This window comes from Macadamia integrifolia, chromosome 9, assembly GCF_013358625.1.
Source record: "Macadamia integrifolia cultivar HAES 741 chromosome 9, SCU_Mint_v3, whole genome shotgun sequence".
Lineage (NCBI taxonomy): Eukaryota > Viridiplantae > Streptophyta > Magnoliopsida > Proteales > Proteaceae > Macadamia > Macadamia integrifolia.
In genome coordinates, this window is record NC_056565.1 from 2,977,513 (window position 1) to 2,992,862 (window position 15,350).

General features: G+C 35.1%; 1 protein-coding gene across 1 annotated transcript; it reads left to right on the forward strand.

Annotated features, from left to right (window-relative positions):
• Positions 1-1,000: 1,000 nt before the first annotated feature.
• On the forward strand, positions 1,001-14,749 carry LOC122088669 (probable leucine-rich repeat receptor-like serine/threonine-protein kinase At3g14840). Its single transcript, XM_042657986.1, has 24 exons — positions 1,001-1,461; positions 2,081-2,255; positions 4,372-4,440; positions 4,543-4,611; positions 4,707-4,778; positions 4,872-4,943; positions 5,083-5,154; positions 5,268-5,339; positions 5,451-5,522; positions 5,648-5,719; positions 5,818-5,889; positions 8,045-8,116; positions 8,226-8,288; positions 8,464-8,529; positions 8,642-8,677; positions 8,834-8,877; positions 10,714-11,093; positions 11,166-11,364; positions 11,809-11,955; positions 12,371-12,489; positions 12,582-12,792; positions 13,289-13,526; positions 13,807-13,957; positions 14,093-14,749. Exons 1-24 carry the CDS (start codon positions 1,299-1,301, stop codon positions 14,495-14,497), a joined length of 3,111 nt encoding a protein of 1,036 aa, XP_042513920.1. The 5' UTR covers positions 1,001-1,298; the 3' UTR covers positions 14,498-14,749.
• The last annotated feature ends 601 nt before the right edge of the window (positions 14,750-15,350 follow it).

Below are 15,350 nucleotides of genomic sequence, written 5' to 3' on the forward strand. Positions count from 1 at the left end.
AAAAAAATTCCATTACCGTCTTATAATGAGATCAAAAGTAATTTTTAATGATAAGAGACTTTTTATTTTTATTTTCATTAATGGCAAGAGATTATTTGCTAAATGGGATTGCTGGATAGATGGGAACCACTAGATATTGTCCATCATGTGTAGAATTCTATTTTTTTCTTTTTTAATAATATGTATTCTTTAAATAAATTGAACTTATCTAACAATAATTTTGAATCATTTTATTGACATGAGACAAAAGATGATTGGACTAGAATGTCATCCTTAATTAGATGTGTTGAACAAGTATAAACTATTCGAGTATCATCCAAATCATTTTTTTTTTTTTTATAAACATATCACTTAATTTCTTGAAGTGCAAAGTTATTCAAGATTGTTCACCTTGATAAGTTTCTAATGATTATAATCCAAACATTTTTAACACGACAGATGTGATGTGCCCAAATTTTATTAATGAATATTTTACCCCAAAGTCTCTCACCTAAATTTTGTTTCATCTGAAAATAGATTTACAATTATGCTCTAAATGTTGATATTGAATTGACTAGATTAGGTAGATCATATTTGTATCATCTAAGATTGATAACGATACTAGGTTGATCCTTGAAGACCGTTAAAAAAAAATTATTAATAAAAAATAAAGTAAAACTAATCGATCTAATCTGAATGGATATCCTTGAGATTTAAATACTTACTCAAGAGTGGCAGAATAAAGTTTTGAAAATCTCAGGACTACAAGAGAGTACGTAGACATTTTTATGATGGTAAAGACTGCGTAAACATATATGGAAAGCATGCATGCATGGACATAAATAGATAGGTAATTAACATTAGTTTGGTAATGGCAAATCCATGTCTAAACCCGGTTTGGTTTCGGACCCGAATTTTAAAATACTGCGACTGACATTTAAAAATTGGACGTGGGAAATTAGGAATAGAATATATATGGTAGAAGGAAAAGTCATAGCTCATAAGTCGTTAAGGACGAGTTTTCGTCGTCAAGCACTAGAGTAGCACTCGCCACCTACCCGCCCTTATCGTCTTCTCCAAAGGAGTAATTACCAAGATCTGAGCTGTCTAAAGCCTGCGATTCTCCTTTCTCACTCTATATATCTCTCTTTCTCTCTCGAGTCTTCTCTATTTTGAATGGTTGAAAGCCTTCGAATCCGACGAGCAATATAGAGATTAGAGACTACAGAAACAAGGAGTGACTAAATTACGGAGATCTGAACTCTGCTGCTTCTACTTCTACTATTCTTCAGTTCTTGATCTGCTTAGGATCTTTGGGTATGGAGAGTTGTTGTTACTTTGAAGATTTGAGAACTAAGAAGAAGAAGATGTTATTAGGAAGAAGCTCTGTCTCTGTGATCGTTAGTATTTGGTTAATAAGTCTGAGCGGCTTCGTAGCTTTCGCATTCGGAGCGATGACCACTCGTCTACCTGATGACGAAGGTAAGTATATATAGTCCAACTTCCTCTGAAATTAGTACTTTTGGTTTTGGAATTAGGTAAATCTCAGAGCTTTTTTTCTACAAAATGACCTAAAAATCATCAAATAGGAAAATCACTGGACTTGCCCTCTCATCTTCTCTAGCTTTTCTACTCTTCTGCTCCAGAGTAAGAATAATAAACTCAAATTGAATCATAGAAAGGGAAGAAAAACAGAGTTTCTTAATCATCCACCAATGTCGACTTTAGCATTTCTTTCTTTTTTTCCTCCTTTTTCTTGGTGTCCTTCCCCAAACGAGTTTTCAGGATTATTAAAGAACAGATTAACCAAACCATCTTAATTGCTCTATATAGCAGTTTTTCTAGGATCATCCATGATGCCCTAAAACAGAAAGTCTCAACTTGTCTATAACCATTGTTTAACTCAAAGATGAAGAGAAAGTTGGCATTTTTCTTCCACAGATTCATGACTTTATAGACAAACACTGTTTTTAACCTTCGTGTTCTTCTCCTTAAGAAGGAAGTAGTCTAGAAAAATATCTTTTATTAGTCTTGTGATACCCCCAGAATCTAGAGAGGGATTTCAATTTTCAATACCTAATCTATTATTCTATTGTTGCAGTGAATGCTTTGAAGGAGATAGCAAAATCTATGGGGAAGACAGACTGGAATTTCAGTGTGGATCCATGTAGCGGTGAATCGGGATGGGCGACGGCTAATCCAGTGAAGGGATCGGAGAATGCCGTCACCTGCGACTGCTCTTTTGCTAATGCCACTGTTTGTCACGTCGTCAGTATGTGAGTCTCTCTTTCTCTCTCTCTCTCTCTCTCTCTCTCTCTCTACGTCAAAGGTCCAAAATTTAAAATTTTCAATTTTATTATTGAAATATCGTAAAATGTTTCTTTCCGTACCGTGATAGCCTGGCATTTCGTCCTTTATTAGATAATGGCTGACACCCTACTTCCTCTCCTTTAAAAAAGAAAAAATAAAAATAAAATTAACGACCTTTTTCCTCAATTATTCCGAGGTCAAATGAATCCAACGCATACGTTCATATCTTCTCAGACATAGTCGCCTTATTGGGCCAAATGGGCTTTGACTGCGCACCGAATTTGACCATCTATCTCATTCTAATGCCCACGCCCAATTTTTTTTTTTTTTCAATTCTTTTATTTTTCCAAAAATTTTCTTTGAGAAAATATGAAAATATGAAAATATAATAAGATAAAAAATAATGATTACACAATGATTTCTTATATATTTATTTTTTTTTTTTAAAATTCAATTTTTTTTGAATTTTTTTGTTCTTGTAATGAAACATACATACTCTTTTTATTTCCTCATCATTTTTTCTCTTTTCTTTTCTTTTTTAGATTCTTTTTTCTTTTCTTCTATTGGCTCCCAAACATGGCCTTAATGAAAATTAGGGAATCCATATTACTCAAAATAGATAAGGGACTAAGGATTCCCCTACAAAATTGCTCTAAGGCTGCATTTGGTAATTCAGAAATGATGTCTCGTGTCAATAACGAAAATTTCAGTTTATGTATCAAAATATATTTTTTTTTAACGAAACTAGAACACTACCATTTGTCGTTCCATCAAATCTCGTTTCTATCATTTTTTTTTTTCATTTTTTGTTAAAAGAAAAATAATGAAACACACATAAATGCATCAAACGTTTTATTCCGTTTTTTTATTCTCATAGAACAAAAATACTCCAAAAACGTTTTTCTGAAACGTTATCAAACGCAACCTAAGAATAAAATGAAAGTTCCGTTTTAAAAAATAAGAAACAACAAGCCACGCCCCACAATTTGTGTACATCAATATCACGGTAGTAATTTCATTATTATGATCCAAAGCTATGGGCCCCATCATTATAATGCATCCAAACGTATGTTAGTTATCCTTTCAACATATATTTTAATTATGCTGTGTAGTGTGTACAATTATTTATTTACTTTGGAACTTGGTATTATTTATTTAATTTTTTTGGTAAAGTTATTTATTTATTTAAGTAAGAAACATAGAAAAACTCCGTTAGAAACCTAAATGATAAAGATACTAAGGGCCCGTTTGATAACGTTTCTGCTGTTTCTGTTTCAAGAAACGGCAAAAACATAAATTTCCTTTTCTAGAAACAGAAACGGAATTGAAGGTGTTTGATAAGTCATGTTTTTAGAAGTCGATGATAACCAGTGAAAGAATTGCCACAAGTCGTTTCCAGAAATGGGTGAAACAAATTGAACTTGTTTCGCCTGGGTCGTTTCTTGAATCATAAATAAGTAAAAATTTCTATTTCTATTTCTAAAAATAAGTGAAACGGAACAATTTTATCAAACGCTTTTTGCTCCGTTTCTGCTGTTTCTAGAAACAAAAATGGCAGAAACGGTAGAAACGCGTTTCTTGAAAAATTATCAAACGGGCCCTAAGTTATCGAATTGACTTAAGAATATTGATCTGATTATATTTTAGTATGGAATAGAATAACAAATTATTTGAGAATAAGATGGGCCAACGGCTACCGTTACGGATTTTAATAATGTCACATGCATATGCTTTCACAAAGGGTCGATATATAAGGATTAAAAATCCAAAATCGAGGTCTGGAACAATTCCGATTTGGATTAGGATCGCTGAGGAATCGGTCAAATGTGCCCTCAACCTGTGTTTTGAAAGAAAAAGGGCCGAGTCAAACTAGCCAGAATCAGGATCATTCCCAGCCGATTCCAATGAGATTTGGCCAATATCCGAAACCTGTGTTATAGGCGGTACCGATACCGATACGGTGAACTAAATCCTTGTTCTCACTTCTCACTTCTAGGTAGAAAAGGGTCAATTTTGGATGTGAATTTTATTTAGGATGGGTGGGCCCCCCCTTAAATGATGATTGTTATGAAATGGATGCAGCGTTCTCAAATCTCAGAGCCTACCAGGCGTCCTCCCCGTAGAAGTGAAGCTTCCGTACCTCCAGGAACTGTAAGTAGCTATGAATTACTTTTTCCTTTTTGACACAGCACATACATATGGACAATAAAATGATAATCTCTTCTCTCTCTCTCTCTCTCTCTCTCTTCACAGTGATCTCAGTCGCAACTACCTTAACGGTACAATCCCTGCAACATGGGCTTCCTTACCATTGGTGAACATGTGAGCTCTCTCCTCTCTTTTGGCTCTATATTAAGTAAATCCAAATATTTTGTTCGTTCCTGAAAACTGGGATTGATGGAGAGATGTCCTTCCAGCTCTCTTCTTGGAAATCGATTGTCGGGTCCAATCCCAAAAGAACTTGGGAACATGGCCACTCTCAGAAACCTGTAAGTTCTGATTTTCATCCCTCTTTCCTTTCTGCGTAGCTCAAAAAGTGATTCAATTGATAATTTTCCACTTACAGAAGTTCGAATTTGCAGGACCCTCGAGGCCAACCAGCTCTCTGGACATCTTCCTCTAGAACTTGGCAAATTGGTCGACACAGAGAAAATGTATATCATATTCCTTTCTCCACTTCCACACCGCTCTTTGATATTCAGTTCTGTTTTTTTTTTCATCGAATTTACAACTCTTTTGAAGATTTGGAATGTCTGATTTTTTTTTATATTGGGATTATTTTGGTTATTATAGTCTTCTTTCCTCGAATTATTTCACGGGGCCATTGCCAGAGACACTTGCAAATTTAACCAACTTGAGGGATTTGTAAGTTTTTACTTCTATCAAATCTGTCCTGCCATTTTTTTTTTTTTAATCTGCTATAGAATTTATAACTGTTATTTCCATTTTTTAATTACTCTCTTTTTTGGTACATGCAGTCGGATAAGTGGTAACAACTTTACTGGAAAGATACCCAGTTTTATAAAGAACTGGACAAAACTTGAAAAATTGTGAGAATTTTCTCTATGGAATCCCCCCCCCCTACCACCAAAAGAACCTTCTATGAGCAGAATTCAAAATTTTCACTTGGTTCTCCTTGCCTTAACTTTTGTCAATGGCAGAGTCATACAGGCTAGCGGATTGGAAGGGCCAATTCCCCCTGAAATTTCTGCTTTGGTATATTTAACTGACTTGTGAGTGAAACCCCTCTCTTTCCATATTCTTTCTTATTTGTATGCTGTGCCATTCCTTTTGTGTTCTTCACTGAAGCAACTTTAGGTAGTTAGGATAGGTCAAATATTTTATTTTTATTGCACAGGCGGATCAGTGACATAAATGGAACTGAAATGGAGTTTCCTCCATTGAGTAACATGTCAATCTTGAAGAATCTGTGAGTTGAATGTTTTTATTTCTCTCAAGATTAATGGAAGATCGTGCATTGTTTTATTTTTGGCTGGTTCTGACAATAGTTTGATTCCTTCTTAATAGAATATTGAGGAGTTGCAATATTATCGGGCCACTACCTGATTATCTCGGTGGAATGACAACACTCAAAATGTTGTAAGTCCAACCCACTCTCTCTCTCTCTCTCTCTCTCATCGTTTGTTGGAATCATTTTTTACCTAAATTTTTGCTGAGATTCTTTACCAAAGTTTCTTCTTTTGATTCTTTCTCACCCCCTCTATTATCTTTGCCATGGATTTACAGTGTTTCGTATATGACAGGATATTACGATAAGTTCATCATGTTGCGCATTGGTTATATCAGTTTAAAGTCTTAGGGCCCCCCCGCCCCCCTTTTTTTTTTTTCTGTAGATAGCAGTGGCACGAAAGAAATCATTTGAAAGTATACTGTGTTTATTAAGCAGAGGAGCAAACAACACTATTGTTTTGTTGTAGGAACATACTCCAGATTGATTTCAAATACCAATTACTTTCTTTTTTCTTCTCCTATATGATATTATCTATCAAATAGAAACAATAAAAGAGTTACTTATCCCTAAAAAAAAAAAGATAAAAAATTTATTAGAGGGTTAAACTGCAGCGCACACTGTAGATGTGATGCACACTCAACTGGGGAGACTGGGACGACCAGGTTTGGAAACCCAAACCTAGACAAGACTGGTTCAGCCTGGGTTTTTGGTCTAGCAAGGGCTGGTAGTGGTTTAGTGAATCTTTATGTCTTTACTTTTTAATGTCTGCTTGGTAGGATATGTAGGAGATTGGTTAGTTAATTTTGTATTTTAGTTTTAGAGTTTGGATTGGGAGATGGAGTTTGATTGCAAATTATTTTCAGTCTTACATCCTAGTTAAGGGTTTTTTGATTTTTGTTTATTTATACATTGTAATCTATCAATAGCAAAACAGAATTGAATAGAAAGCTGATTGGATTTTTCTCAACGTGACTGAGGCGTGAGCCACGTGACTGTGCATGTGTGATTCCTCTCCCCCCGGCAACTCTGAGTCCCTTTCAGATTTCTACTTCCCTACACCAGGATGTAGGCCCTAATCAGTGCTGTTAAGAAAAATTAGTAACAGGATTAAAGTTCAATTTTTAGGGTCTATATTTGGCCTATTTACAACTTCATTGGTCATCATCTCAGTCCTTGGATCCTGAATAGAAGAAAGAAGGTACAGCTGTGGGAGCTAAAGTTTTTTTTCTCATAAATGGTCATAATAAATTTGACAAGAACAAGGGACTTAGATGACATGAGACAAAATAAGATAAAGAGAGAGAAGGGATTACACTATAAATCCGATTTCCCATTGTGGAAATGAGAGATGGAGACACCTCCAGATGCCAGTTTGATGCTTTCCAATCCTGGAGGTTGAAACTTATCTTTTCATTGTGGAACTGGAAAATGAGACTAAAGGGGATAGAATATGTGACTCATCGACAATATGTACAGGGTAACCATTATCTTCCAAGAGGATAAAAGGATTGACAGATGGAGTGGAATGTAAAGTAGAAAGGGAAGTACCTAGAACATCTTTTGGAGAATCACCACAGCAGACATCCATAGCCACTTATAGTTAATGAAAATGATCCAGGGAGTAGATAGGCATAAATCCATGGAGAATGAGAACTTTTAGTGTTACTATCTCATTTTAAATGTTTCTTTTTTCTGTTACATTCTTTTTGGACTCGATTAAAGCATTTCCAATGTTAGGAAATGTCAAAAGAATTTCAATGATAGATTACTGCAGGATTTCAGAATTGCAACGGTTACATGTTGGCACGTTGCATGGAACAGTGAAGAGATTCTTAGAGAACAAAATGAAATTATCTGACTCATGGATTGAATAATTCTGAATACATATTGCATAATATTTAATGACACAATGTTAAGCAAACTTTTGATGAGTGTATATCTGGATGAAGCCAATATGTTAAGATACTAAAGGGAGAACCCTAGAATTCAGGATCAAGTGATAAGTGCTCACCTACTTTTGCTAATATCTCTCTCATATGTGCTCCTTTGTCTTTAATAGTTATCAACACATTTTGATATGATGCTAGTTTGTTGAACTAAGAGTTTGTTTCTGGATATTCTTATTGTAAACATTGCACATGCTATGTTGAATTGTCAATATTTCTGTTCTTTCTTTTTATTGATATAAAAGTAAATACTGGTGAAAGAAATCAGAAAATAAAATTCTCTTAGGGAATTTCTTCAGACCAGAACCTTATTTTTCCTTCCATTTCTGTTGTGCAGAGATCTCAGCTTTAATAAGCTGGTTGGAGAATTTCCAAGCACTTTTGGTGGATTGTCAAAAGTAAATTTCATGTAAGTGTGTTTCCACTGTAATCATCTTTTAACAAGTATTATTGGCAAGTTACCATGCTAGTAACATTTGAAAACTCCATAGTCTCAGAACTTCATCTTTTGTGATTAGGTATCTAACTGGAAATTTGTTAAATGGTACTGTTCCTGACTGGATGAAGAAAGGCAGAAACATGTATGTTCTCACCCCTTTGATTTCTTGACTGGTACTTCCAAGATGGTTATTTATTAGTATTATATTGTTGAGGTTTGAAATTTTGTAATTACTATGCTATTTTATTTCAGATTATTGAGATTATAATTTTTTCGTTTAACAATATGGTTGTTCTATTTGTAACATTGATATACAGTGATCTTTCCTACAACAACATTTCATTGGGAAGCTCAGGAGTGTCTACTTGTCAACAGAGTAATGTGTAAGAATGCATACTTGTAGTTTCAGCTTCTTTGGTAGTATACAGCTTCGTGGTAGTTTCTAGTATTGGATCTTCTTATCTTTTCCCAAATTTTCTTTCTGCTGTCTCACAGAAATTTGTTTGGAAGCTCTTCATTGGGTAAAACCTCGTAAGTTCTAGATTTCTTTTAGTGCATCTACATAAAAGATATTCCATATTTTACGTTTTGAGTAATTTTTTTGCCAATACTTGAATGAAAAAAAAAAAAATAGAATGGTTGTGGATCTCATAATTCTGACTTGATATTGACCTTCTTTTGATGTAGAAGTGGAGTTGTTCCCTGCTTGAAGAGCCTTACCTGCTCACGGAGTAAGTATTTTGTTTTTGAAATTGTAATGAGAGTATTACCTTGGTTCTATTTTTAGTTCAACAACTGTTTTAGCTAGTCTTAGTATTGTTTTCTTCAACACTGAAAGTAAAATGAGCATTAGGGAATTGAAGCAAAACGAAAATAAAATGAAAAATCTTTTAATCATTACCAAAAATGATTGTGTAACAAATTCAAAAACTCACTGAATAAAGGGCATACCCAGTGCACGAGGCTCCTGCGATTGTGGGGTTTGGAGAGGGTCATAACATACACAGCCTTATCCTCGCTTTGCGAAGAGCCTGTTTCCCGACTCAAATCCACAACCACTAGGTCGCGCTGGTTAATGTTACCACTCACTGAATATGGTAGTTAAATGTTACCTCACTTTTCGGAAATATTACTTATATTTTGAATAGGAAAATATGATGGAGCTTATGTACTAGGTAAGATTTTAGGTTCATTACAAAATCAAGATTACAAAAGTTCCCATTTTCTTTGTTATATCAATTTGACTTCCCTTCATTTCCCTTACTTGTAACTTGGAGCCTAAAAATACCTGATCCAATCCATTCTAAAGGCTGATGAGCCATTTTATTAACATTTCCCAAAGACAAGTGGAGTATTATGCAAATTCTGGGAAAATAAGGTTGATTGCTAACAGTCTCCTCACTTCTAGAAAATTAGAGATGCGATAATTTTGTATAATTCCGCATTATCTTATTAAGAATAAGCTATTCAGGGAAATGTATTTTCTTCTTGTTATTATTTCTTTATGATTTATCCGACCCCATTAAGTTGGAATAAGGCTTTGTTGTTGTTGTTGCTTTTTGATTTAAAGGTGACTCATTAGTATGTATATGTATATGTCCGTGTATTTGCATGTGGGTGTGGGTGTTCACATAGATAATTTACAAAAGCAATTCATCATAGAGTAAATGCCTTGTAGAGAATGGAAAACCTGAAGATTGTTGGTTCAACCTGAAACTAGCCAATAAATGAGGTAGACAAATTACTAATAAGCTCACATTGAGAGTATTGGGGGTGTTTAACCATGGCAACATAAAAATAAACTAGAAAGGCTAGGAATTCAATGTCTTCAGGGTCCTCAATAAGGTTGATGTCTGGATTTCCCAAATTAATGTTCCAAGGGAAAATCTCTAACAGGGGAAGAATTGATTTTGTTGAGATGCCCAGGGAAAAATTCTCTCTTATTAAACATACTACAAAAGCAACTAATTTCAATGATTACTTATATTTTTCATTAAAGAAATGAAGATAAAAGAGATATGCATCTATCAATATGATTTTCTTCATCTAAATGAGTAATGATTTCCCCAAAACGTTTTCAAGACATCTTTTGTTATTAAAATTTCAGCCATTAATTCATCCAAAAAAAAAAAAATTCAGCTATAAAATTGTAAATTGAATGTTGAAACCATCATAAACATTTATAACCTATTGGAGAGTAGAATACCAATTTCTCCCAAACATTGGAGATGTAATAACTTTTTCATCTGCTATTACAAATTGCATAAAAGTTTAATTGACAGAACATTATGTTGGCTTCTGGACTTTGCAAAAGTTCACTGACCCTCATCAATATTATCAGGAACTTTTTTTTTTTTTATTTTTTTTATTTTTTTTTTAAATATTATTATTATAAAAGAAAAAAAATAGTTATATTTTCACCATCGATATTCAAGTAAGTATCCTTACACCTGTTCAATATGTGATGAGGGCGTGAGGCCAATTGAAAGCTTAAAGAGTTTAATGATATCCTTCTGCTTGAGTATATATAATTCGAGCTTATGAATTTCTCTTCTGTATATTGCTAGAGGGGTATTCATTTCATATAAATTGCGGTGGAAGAGAAGTAATTGTCAACGGAAATACCACTTATGAAGATGATCTGGATTCTGCTGGTTCTTCAAAGTTTTTCCAAAGTAGATATAATTGGGGATTTAGCAGTACAGGAAATTTTATGGACAATGACAACAATTTTGATGACTATATAACTACAAATGTATCCAAGCTCTTGATGACCAACTCTCAATTGTACACAACAGCACGTCTCTCTCCTCTTTCTTTCACTTACTATGGATTCTGTCTACTGAATGGAAACTACACTGTGAACCTCCACTTTGCGGAAATCATGTTTACAAATGATCAAACTTATAGCAGCCTAGGGAGGCGCATATTTGATGTCTATATTCAGGTAGTTAATGACATTGCATAAATTACTTTCGGTTGCTTCTAGAAAGGTTTGGTTATAATTAGTTCATTGCAGGGACAATTGGTGCTGGAGGATTTCAATATAGTAGATGAAGCTGGTGGAGTTGGGAAGGCAGTTACAAAAAACTTTAGTTCAGTTGGTGTAACAAGTGGGACATTAGAAATCCGGTTCTATTGGGCAGGGAAAGGGACAATAGCAATCCCTTACAGGGGGACCTATGGTCCTCTCGTATCAGCTATCTCGGTGGATCCTGGTAATGTTTTGCCTTATCTGGAGCCTTTTTTTATTTTTCCTAAGAATGAACAATCTTATATCTGGTGAGTGTTATATTTGTGATGTCACAGTAGACTTCAACTGCTGTTGATTACAATTGGACAATTTCATCCTTTTTCTCACCCCACCCTCTTCTTTTCTTAATTTGTAGTCCATGTGAAAAGGCAAGGTAGGTCAACTATAATTGTCTTCATTATATGTGGAAAAACTGAAGAAGGAAAAAAATGGATTGCAAAAAGTGATTTATTTTGAAATTGTAATCGATGGAATTTTTGTTCTTATTTTTTGGCTAATCCAATTTTGATCATTTTATTTCAAATTATGATTCCAAGAATTCAGATTCTCTACTGTGTTGTTGTTTTGAGTTTAGCGCAACATAACTCCACCTGATGAAGTTAGCTGTTAATATTTTTTCTTCCTGCAGAGTTTATCCCTCCTTCGGAAGGTGGAAAAATATCTACAGCTGCTGTTGTTGGGATTGTTGTGGCTTCAGTGGTAGGCCTTATCTTTGTGGTTTTCGGAATTCTTTGGTGGAAAGGCTGTCTGGGGCGTAAAGCCATGATGGACCAAGGTAGGAATGCAAAAGCACACACAAAGAGAACCTAGAATTATTGAAAAAGTAAACAAGAAGGAAAGGACAACTATTTTTTCCAATTTCCTATTTATTTACTTAATTAACATCAACTAACAAAGTAGGGAATGCCCTAGGTGAATTATCGGTTTCACCTTGATGTTTCAATGCCATCGCTCCAGTTTCATATGTTTTACTTACATCGATATGATTTTTTTCTTCCACAAATGCATTTAAATATGGTTTCTTCCATATTCTTGGCTTCTTGTTATGCATTTCCCTCGTTGACATGAAATTTTCCTACATGACTGCACTCTGCTTTGAAGATTTGAGAAAATAGAATGCAAGTTATTAGTCATGGAGCAATTGATGAAACTAGTAAGATATACTTCTTCTAACTTATATCCTTGGTCAGAGCTGAGAGGTCTAGACCTACAAACTGGTTCCTTTACCTTGAGGCAAATCAAAGCTGCCACGAACAACTTTGATCCTGCAAACAAGATCGGAGAAGGTGGTTTTGGATCTGTTTATAAGGTATTCCAAAAACGTTTCAGTTGTCTTGATCCATCAGTCCATTCAAGATGCATTCTTAGTTCAGTGAAATGTGAAACTATTACTCCATGCAGGGCCTATTATCAGATGGCACCATAATAGCAGTTAAGCAACTTTCTTCCAAGTCAAAGCAAGGAAATCGTGAGTTTGTGAATGAGATAGGCATGATTTCTGCTCTTCAACACCCTCATCTTGTGAGGCTTTATGGATGTTGTATTGAAGGAAATCAATTGTTACTCGTTTATGAGTACATGGAAAATAACTGCCTTGGTCGTGCTTTGTTTGGTAAGATCAGCATCTTTTGATCTTCCACAATTGTTTATGGTGTTTATACAACCAAATTATGTAGACATAATGAAACGGAGCCTGGTTCCTACATGCCCACTTTGAATGTCAACAACCATCACATGGGACCCCAAAGTTATAGATAGGTAGATCCCCTAGGCCCCGTGCCCACTCATGTCAAGCTTTAGGCCCATTGGAGTATGGAGAAACCTTTTGGAAAATCTGGGCAATGGGAAAGTACACATATATATGCATCGAAATACATGGGGATGCATGACCATACACAGGAGGGTATTTGATTGAATTAGTCTCTGACATTTTACATGTGGATAATCTTGGCGCTTTCTTTATCCAATGGCCAGGATTGCCTCGTAATTTCTCCATGTGGTAGTATTTGAAGTGGGCATGTTGAAAAGGTTACTATGATGTGCCTGTAGGAAACATTTTTCCATAATATATTAGCGTCTCTAATTTTTCTTTAGTTGATCACATGAAGGTTCAGAAGAATGTCAACTGCAATTAGATTGGCCTACGAGACACAAGATCTGCATTGGGATAGCAAGAGGTTTAGCTTACCTCCATGAAGAATCTAGACTGAAGATTGTTCATAGAGACATCAAAGCTACTAATGTTTTGCTTGATAAAAATCTTGACCCCAAGATATCTGACTTTGGCTTGGCCAAGCTTGATGAAGAGGACAACACTCACATCAGCACACGGATTGCTGGAACTTTGTGAGTCATTTTAATTCCTCCCAGAAAATCCTCTACAAAAGAAAAAAAAAAAAAGGCCATTTATATTTTTTTTTATTTCCACATTTAATAAAGATATATTTCAACATTTTGAGATTTCCATATCCAATATATCTTTCTCTAAATATTTGCTTAAAGTAGTGTATATATACCATCCTGAAACTATAAGGACTCTATGAGAACTATTGCCCATGCAGGAATTTGAGTGAATATTTTGTAGATAAATTTGACCTGATATTATGTGGTTATCTCTACTTTACAGAGGATATATGGCACCAGAGTACGCCATGAGAGGTTATCTGACTGATAAAGCAGACGTTTACAGTTTCGGGGTTGTTGCCTTGGAAATTGTCAGTGGGAAGAGTAACACCAGCTTCAGGCCAAAGGAGGAATGTGTGTACCTTCTAGATTGGGTAACTTTGTTAACTTACTATATTTCAGTTTTGTCCGTCTTTACTTTTGATATTTTTGCATGTTGTGGAAGAATATCACTTTATGTGATTGTACTCAAATTCAATAAAGCAACTCGTATCCCTGAAATATTTCAGGCCCTCGTTCTGAAAGAAAGAGGAAACTTACTGGAATTAGTGGATCCAAAGTTGGGTTTGGATATCAACATGGAGGAGGTGTTGGGGATGATAAATGTGGCTTTACTATGCACTAATGCATCTCCAACTCTTAGACCTACCATGTCAGTTGTGGTAAGCATGCTTGAAGGCAGAGCTGCAGTTGGGGAGTTTGTTCCAGATTCGGGTATTTCTGTTGAAGATATGAGATTTAAGGCCATCAGGAGGAGTCATACTCAATATGGCCAAGATCAGATCAAAAGTGAGAGCTTCACCCATACTAACACTATAGATGGGCCATGGACTGGGTCTTCCTTATCTGTTCCTGATCTTTACCCAATGAGTCCTGATTCCCAATACTGGGATGACAGAAATAGCCTACTGTAGACACTGGTTTCTTTTTTTTCTTCTTCATGTAGTTTAGAAATACTGGTTTTGTAATATATTTTTTGTTGAACACATTTCTGGTTTCTTTTTTTTCTTCTTCATGTAGTTTTGAAATACTGGTTTTGTTTTATATTTTTTCTTGAACACATTTCTGTAATGATCGGTGATTTTGTATTCCATCACAACAGACAAATGTACAGTTGGTTTTGGAAAATGTATGAAAATTTGCTTAGCATTCATTTATTATTAAAACAAATTGTATACTTCAGTAAAGAATCATGATGATTTATAAGGTGCTTGTTGTCTTGAATATTTCAATTTTATTGGCTACTCCAATTTCCATTAGCAAAGCAAAAAAAAATTCCTCTTCTATGAGGTCCTTGGGAAATCCCTCGGCCATAAGCTTTTCAATTGCTTTTGTTTGGTGGCTACAGTAATTTGCCTCAAATGCAAATAGGGTGAGATGGTAGAACAAGCCAAGCCCAGACCTTAAATGGGACATGAAACAAGCTAATCAGGCTGTAAATGGTTGGTTAGTGGTGCCGGCCGGTCTTAATAGGAACATATTGGGCCACAACCAAACACCGTTACTGACCCTTGCTAGCCCCCCCCCCCACCATTTCCTAATCAGTTGGTCAGGTGTAGGGTTTAACCGGTTGGGCTCGATCAATCCTACCAATGCAGGCTAACAGTTGACACCCGTTAATTTATACAATCGTGTTAGGTATTGTTTACCCAAAAAAAAACTAATCATGTTATGTATTGATTATAAAAGATTTCATTTTTAGAGAGGTACATCACAACATAAAAAAGGTGAAATAAAAAGAGGGGTTGATTTTCATTATAGACAAAA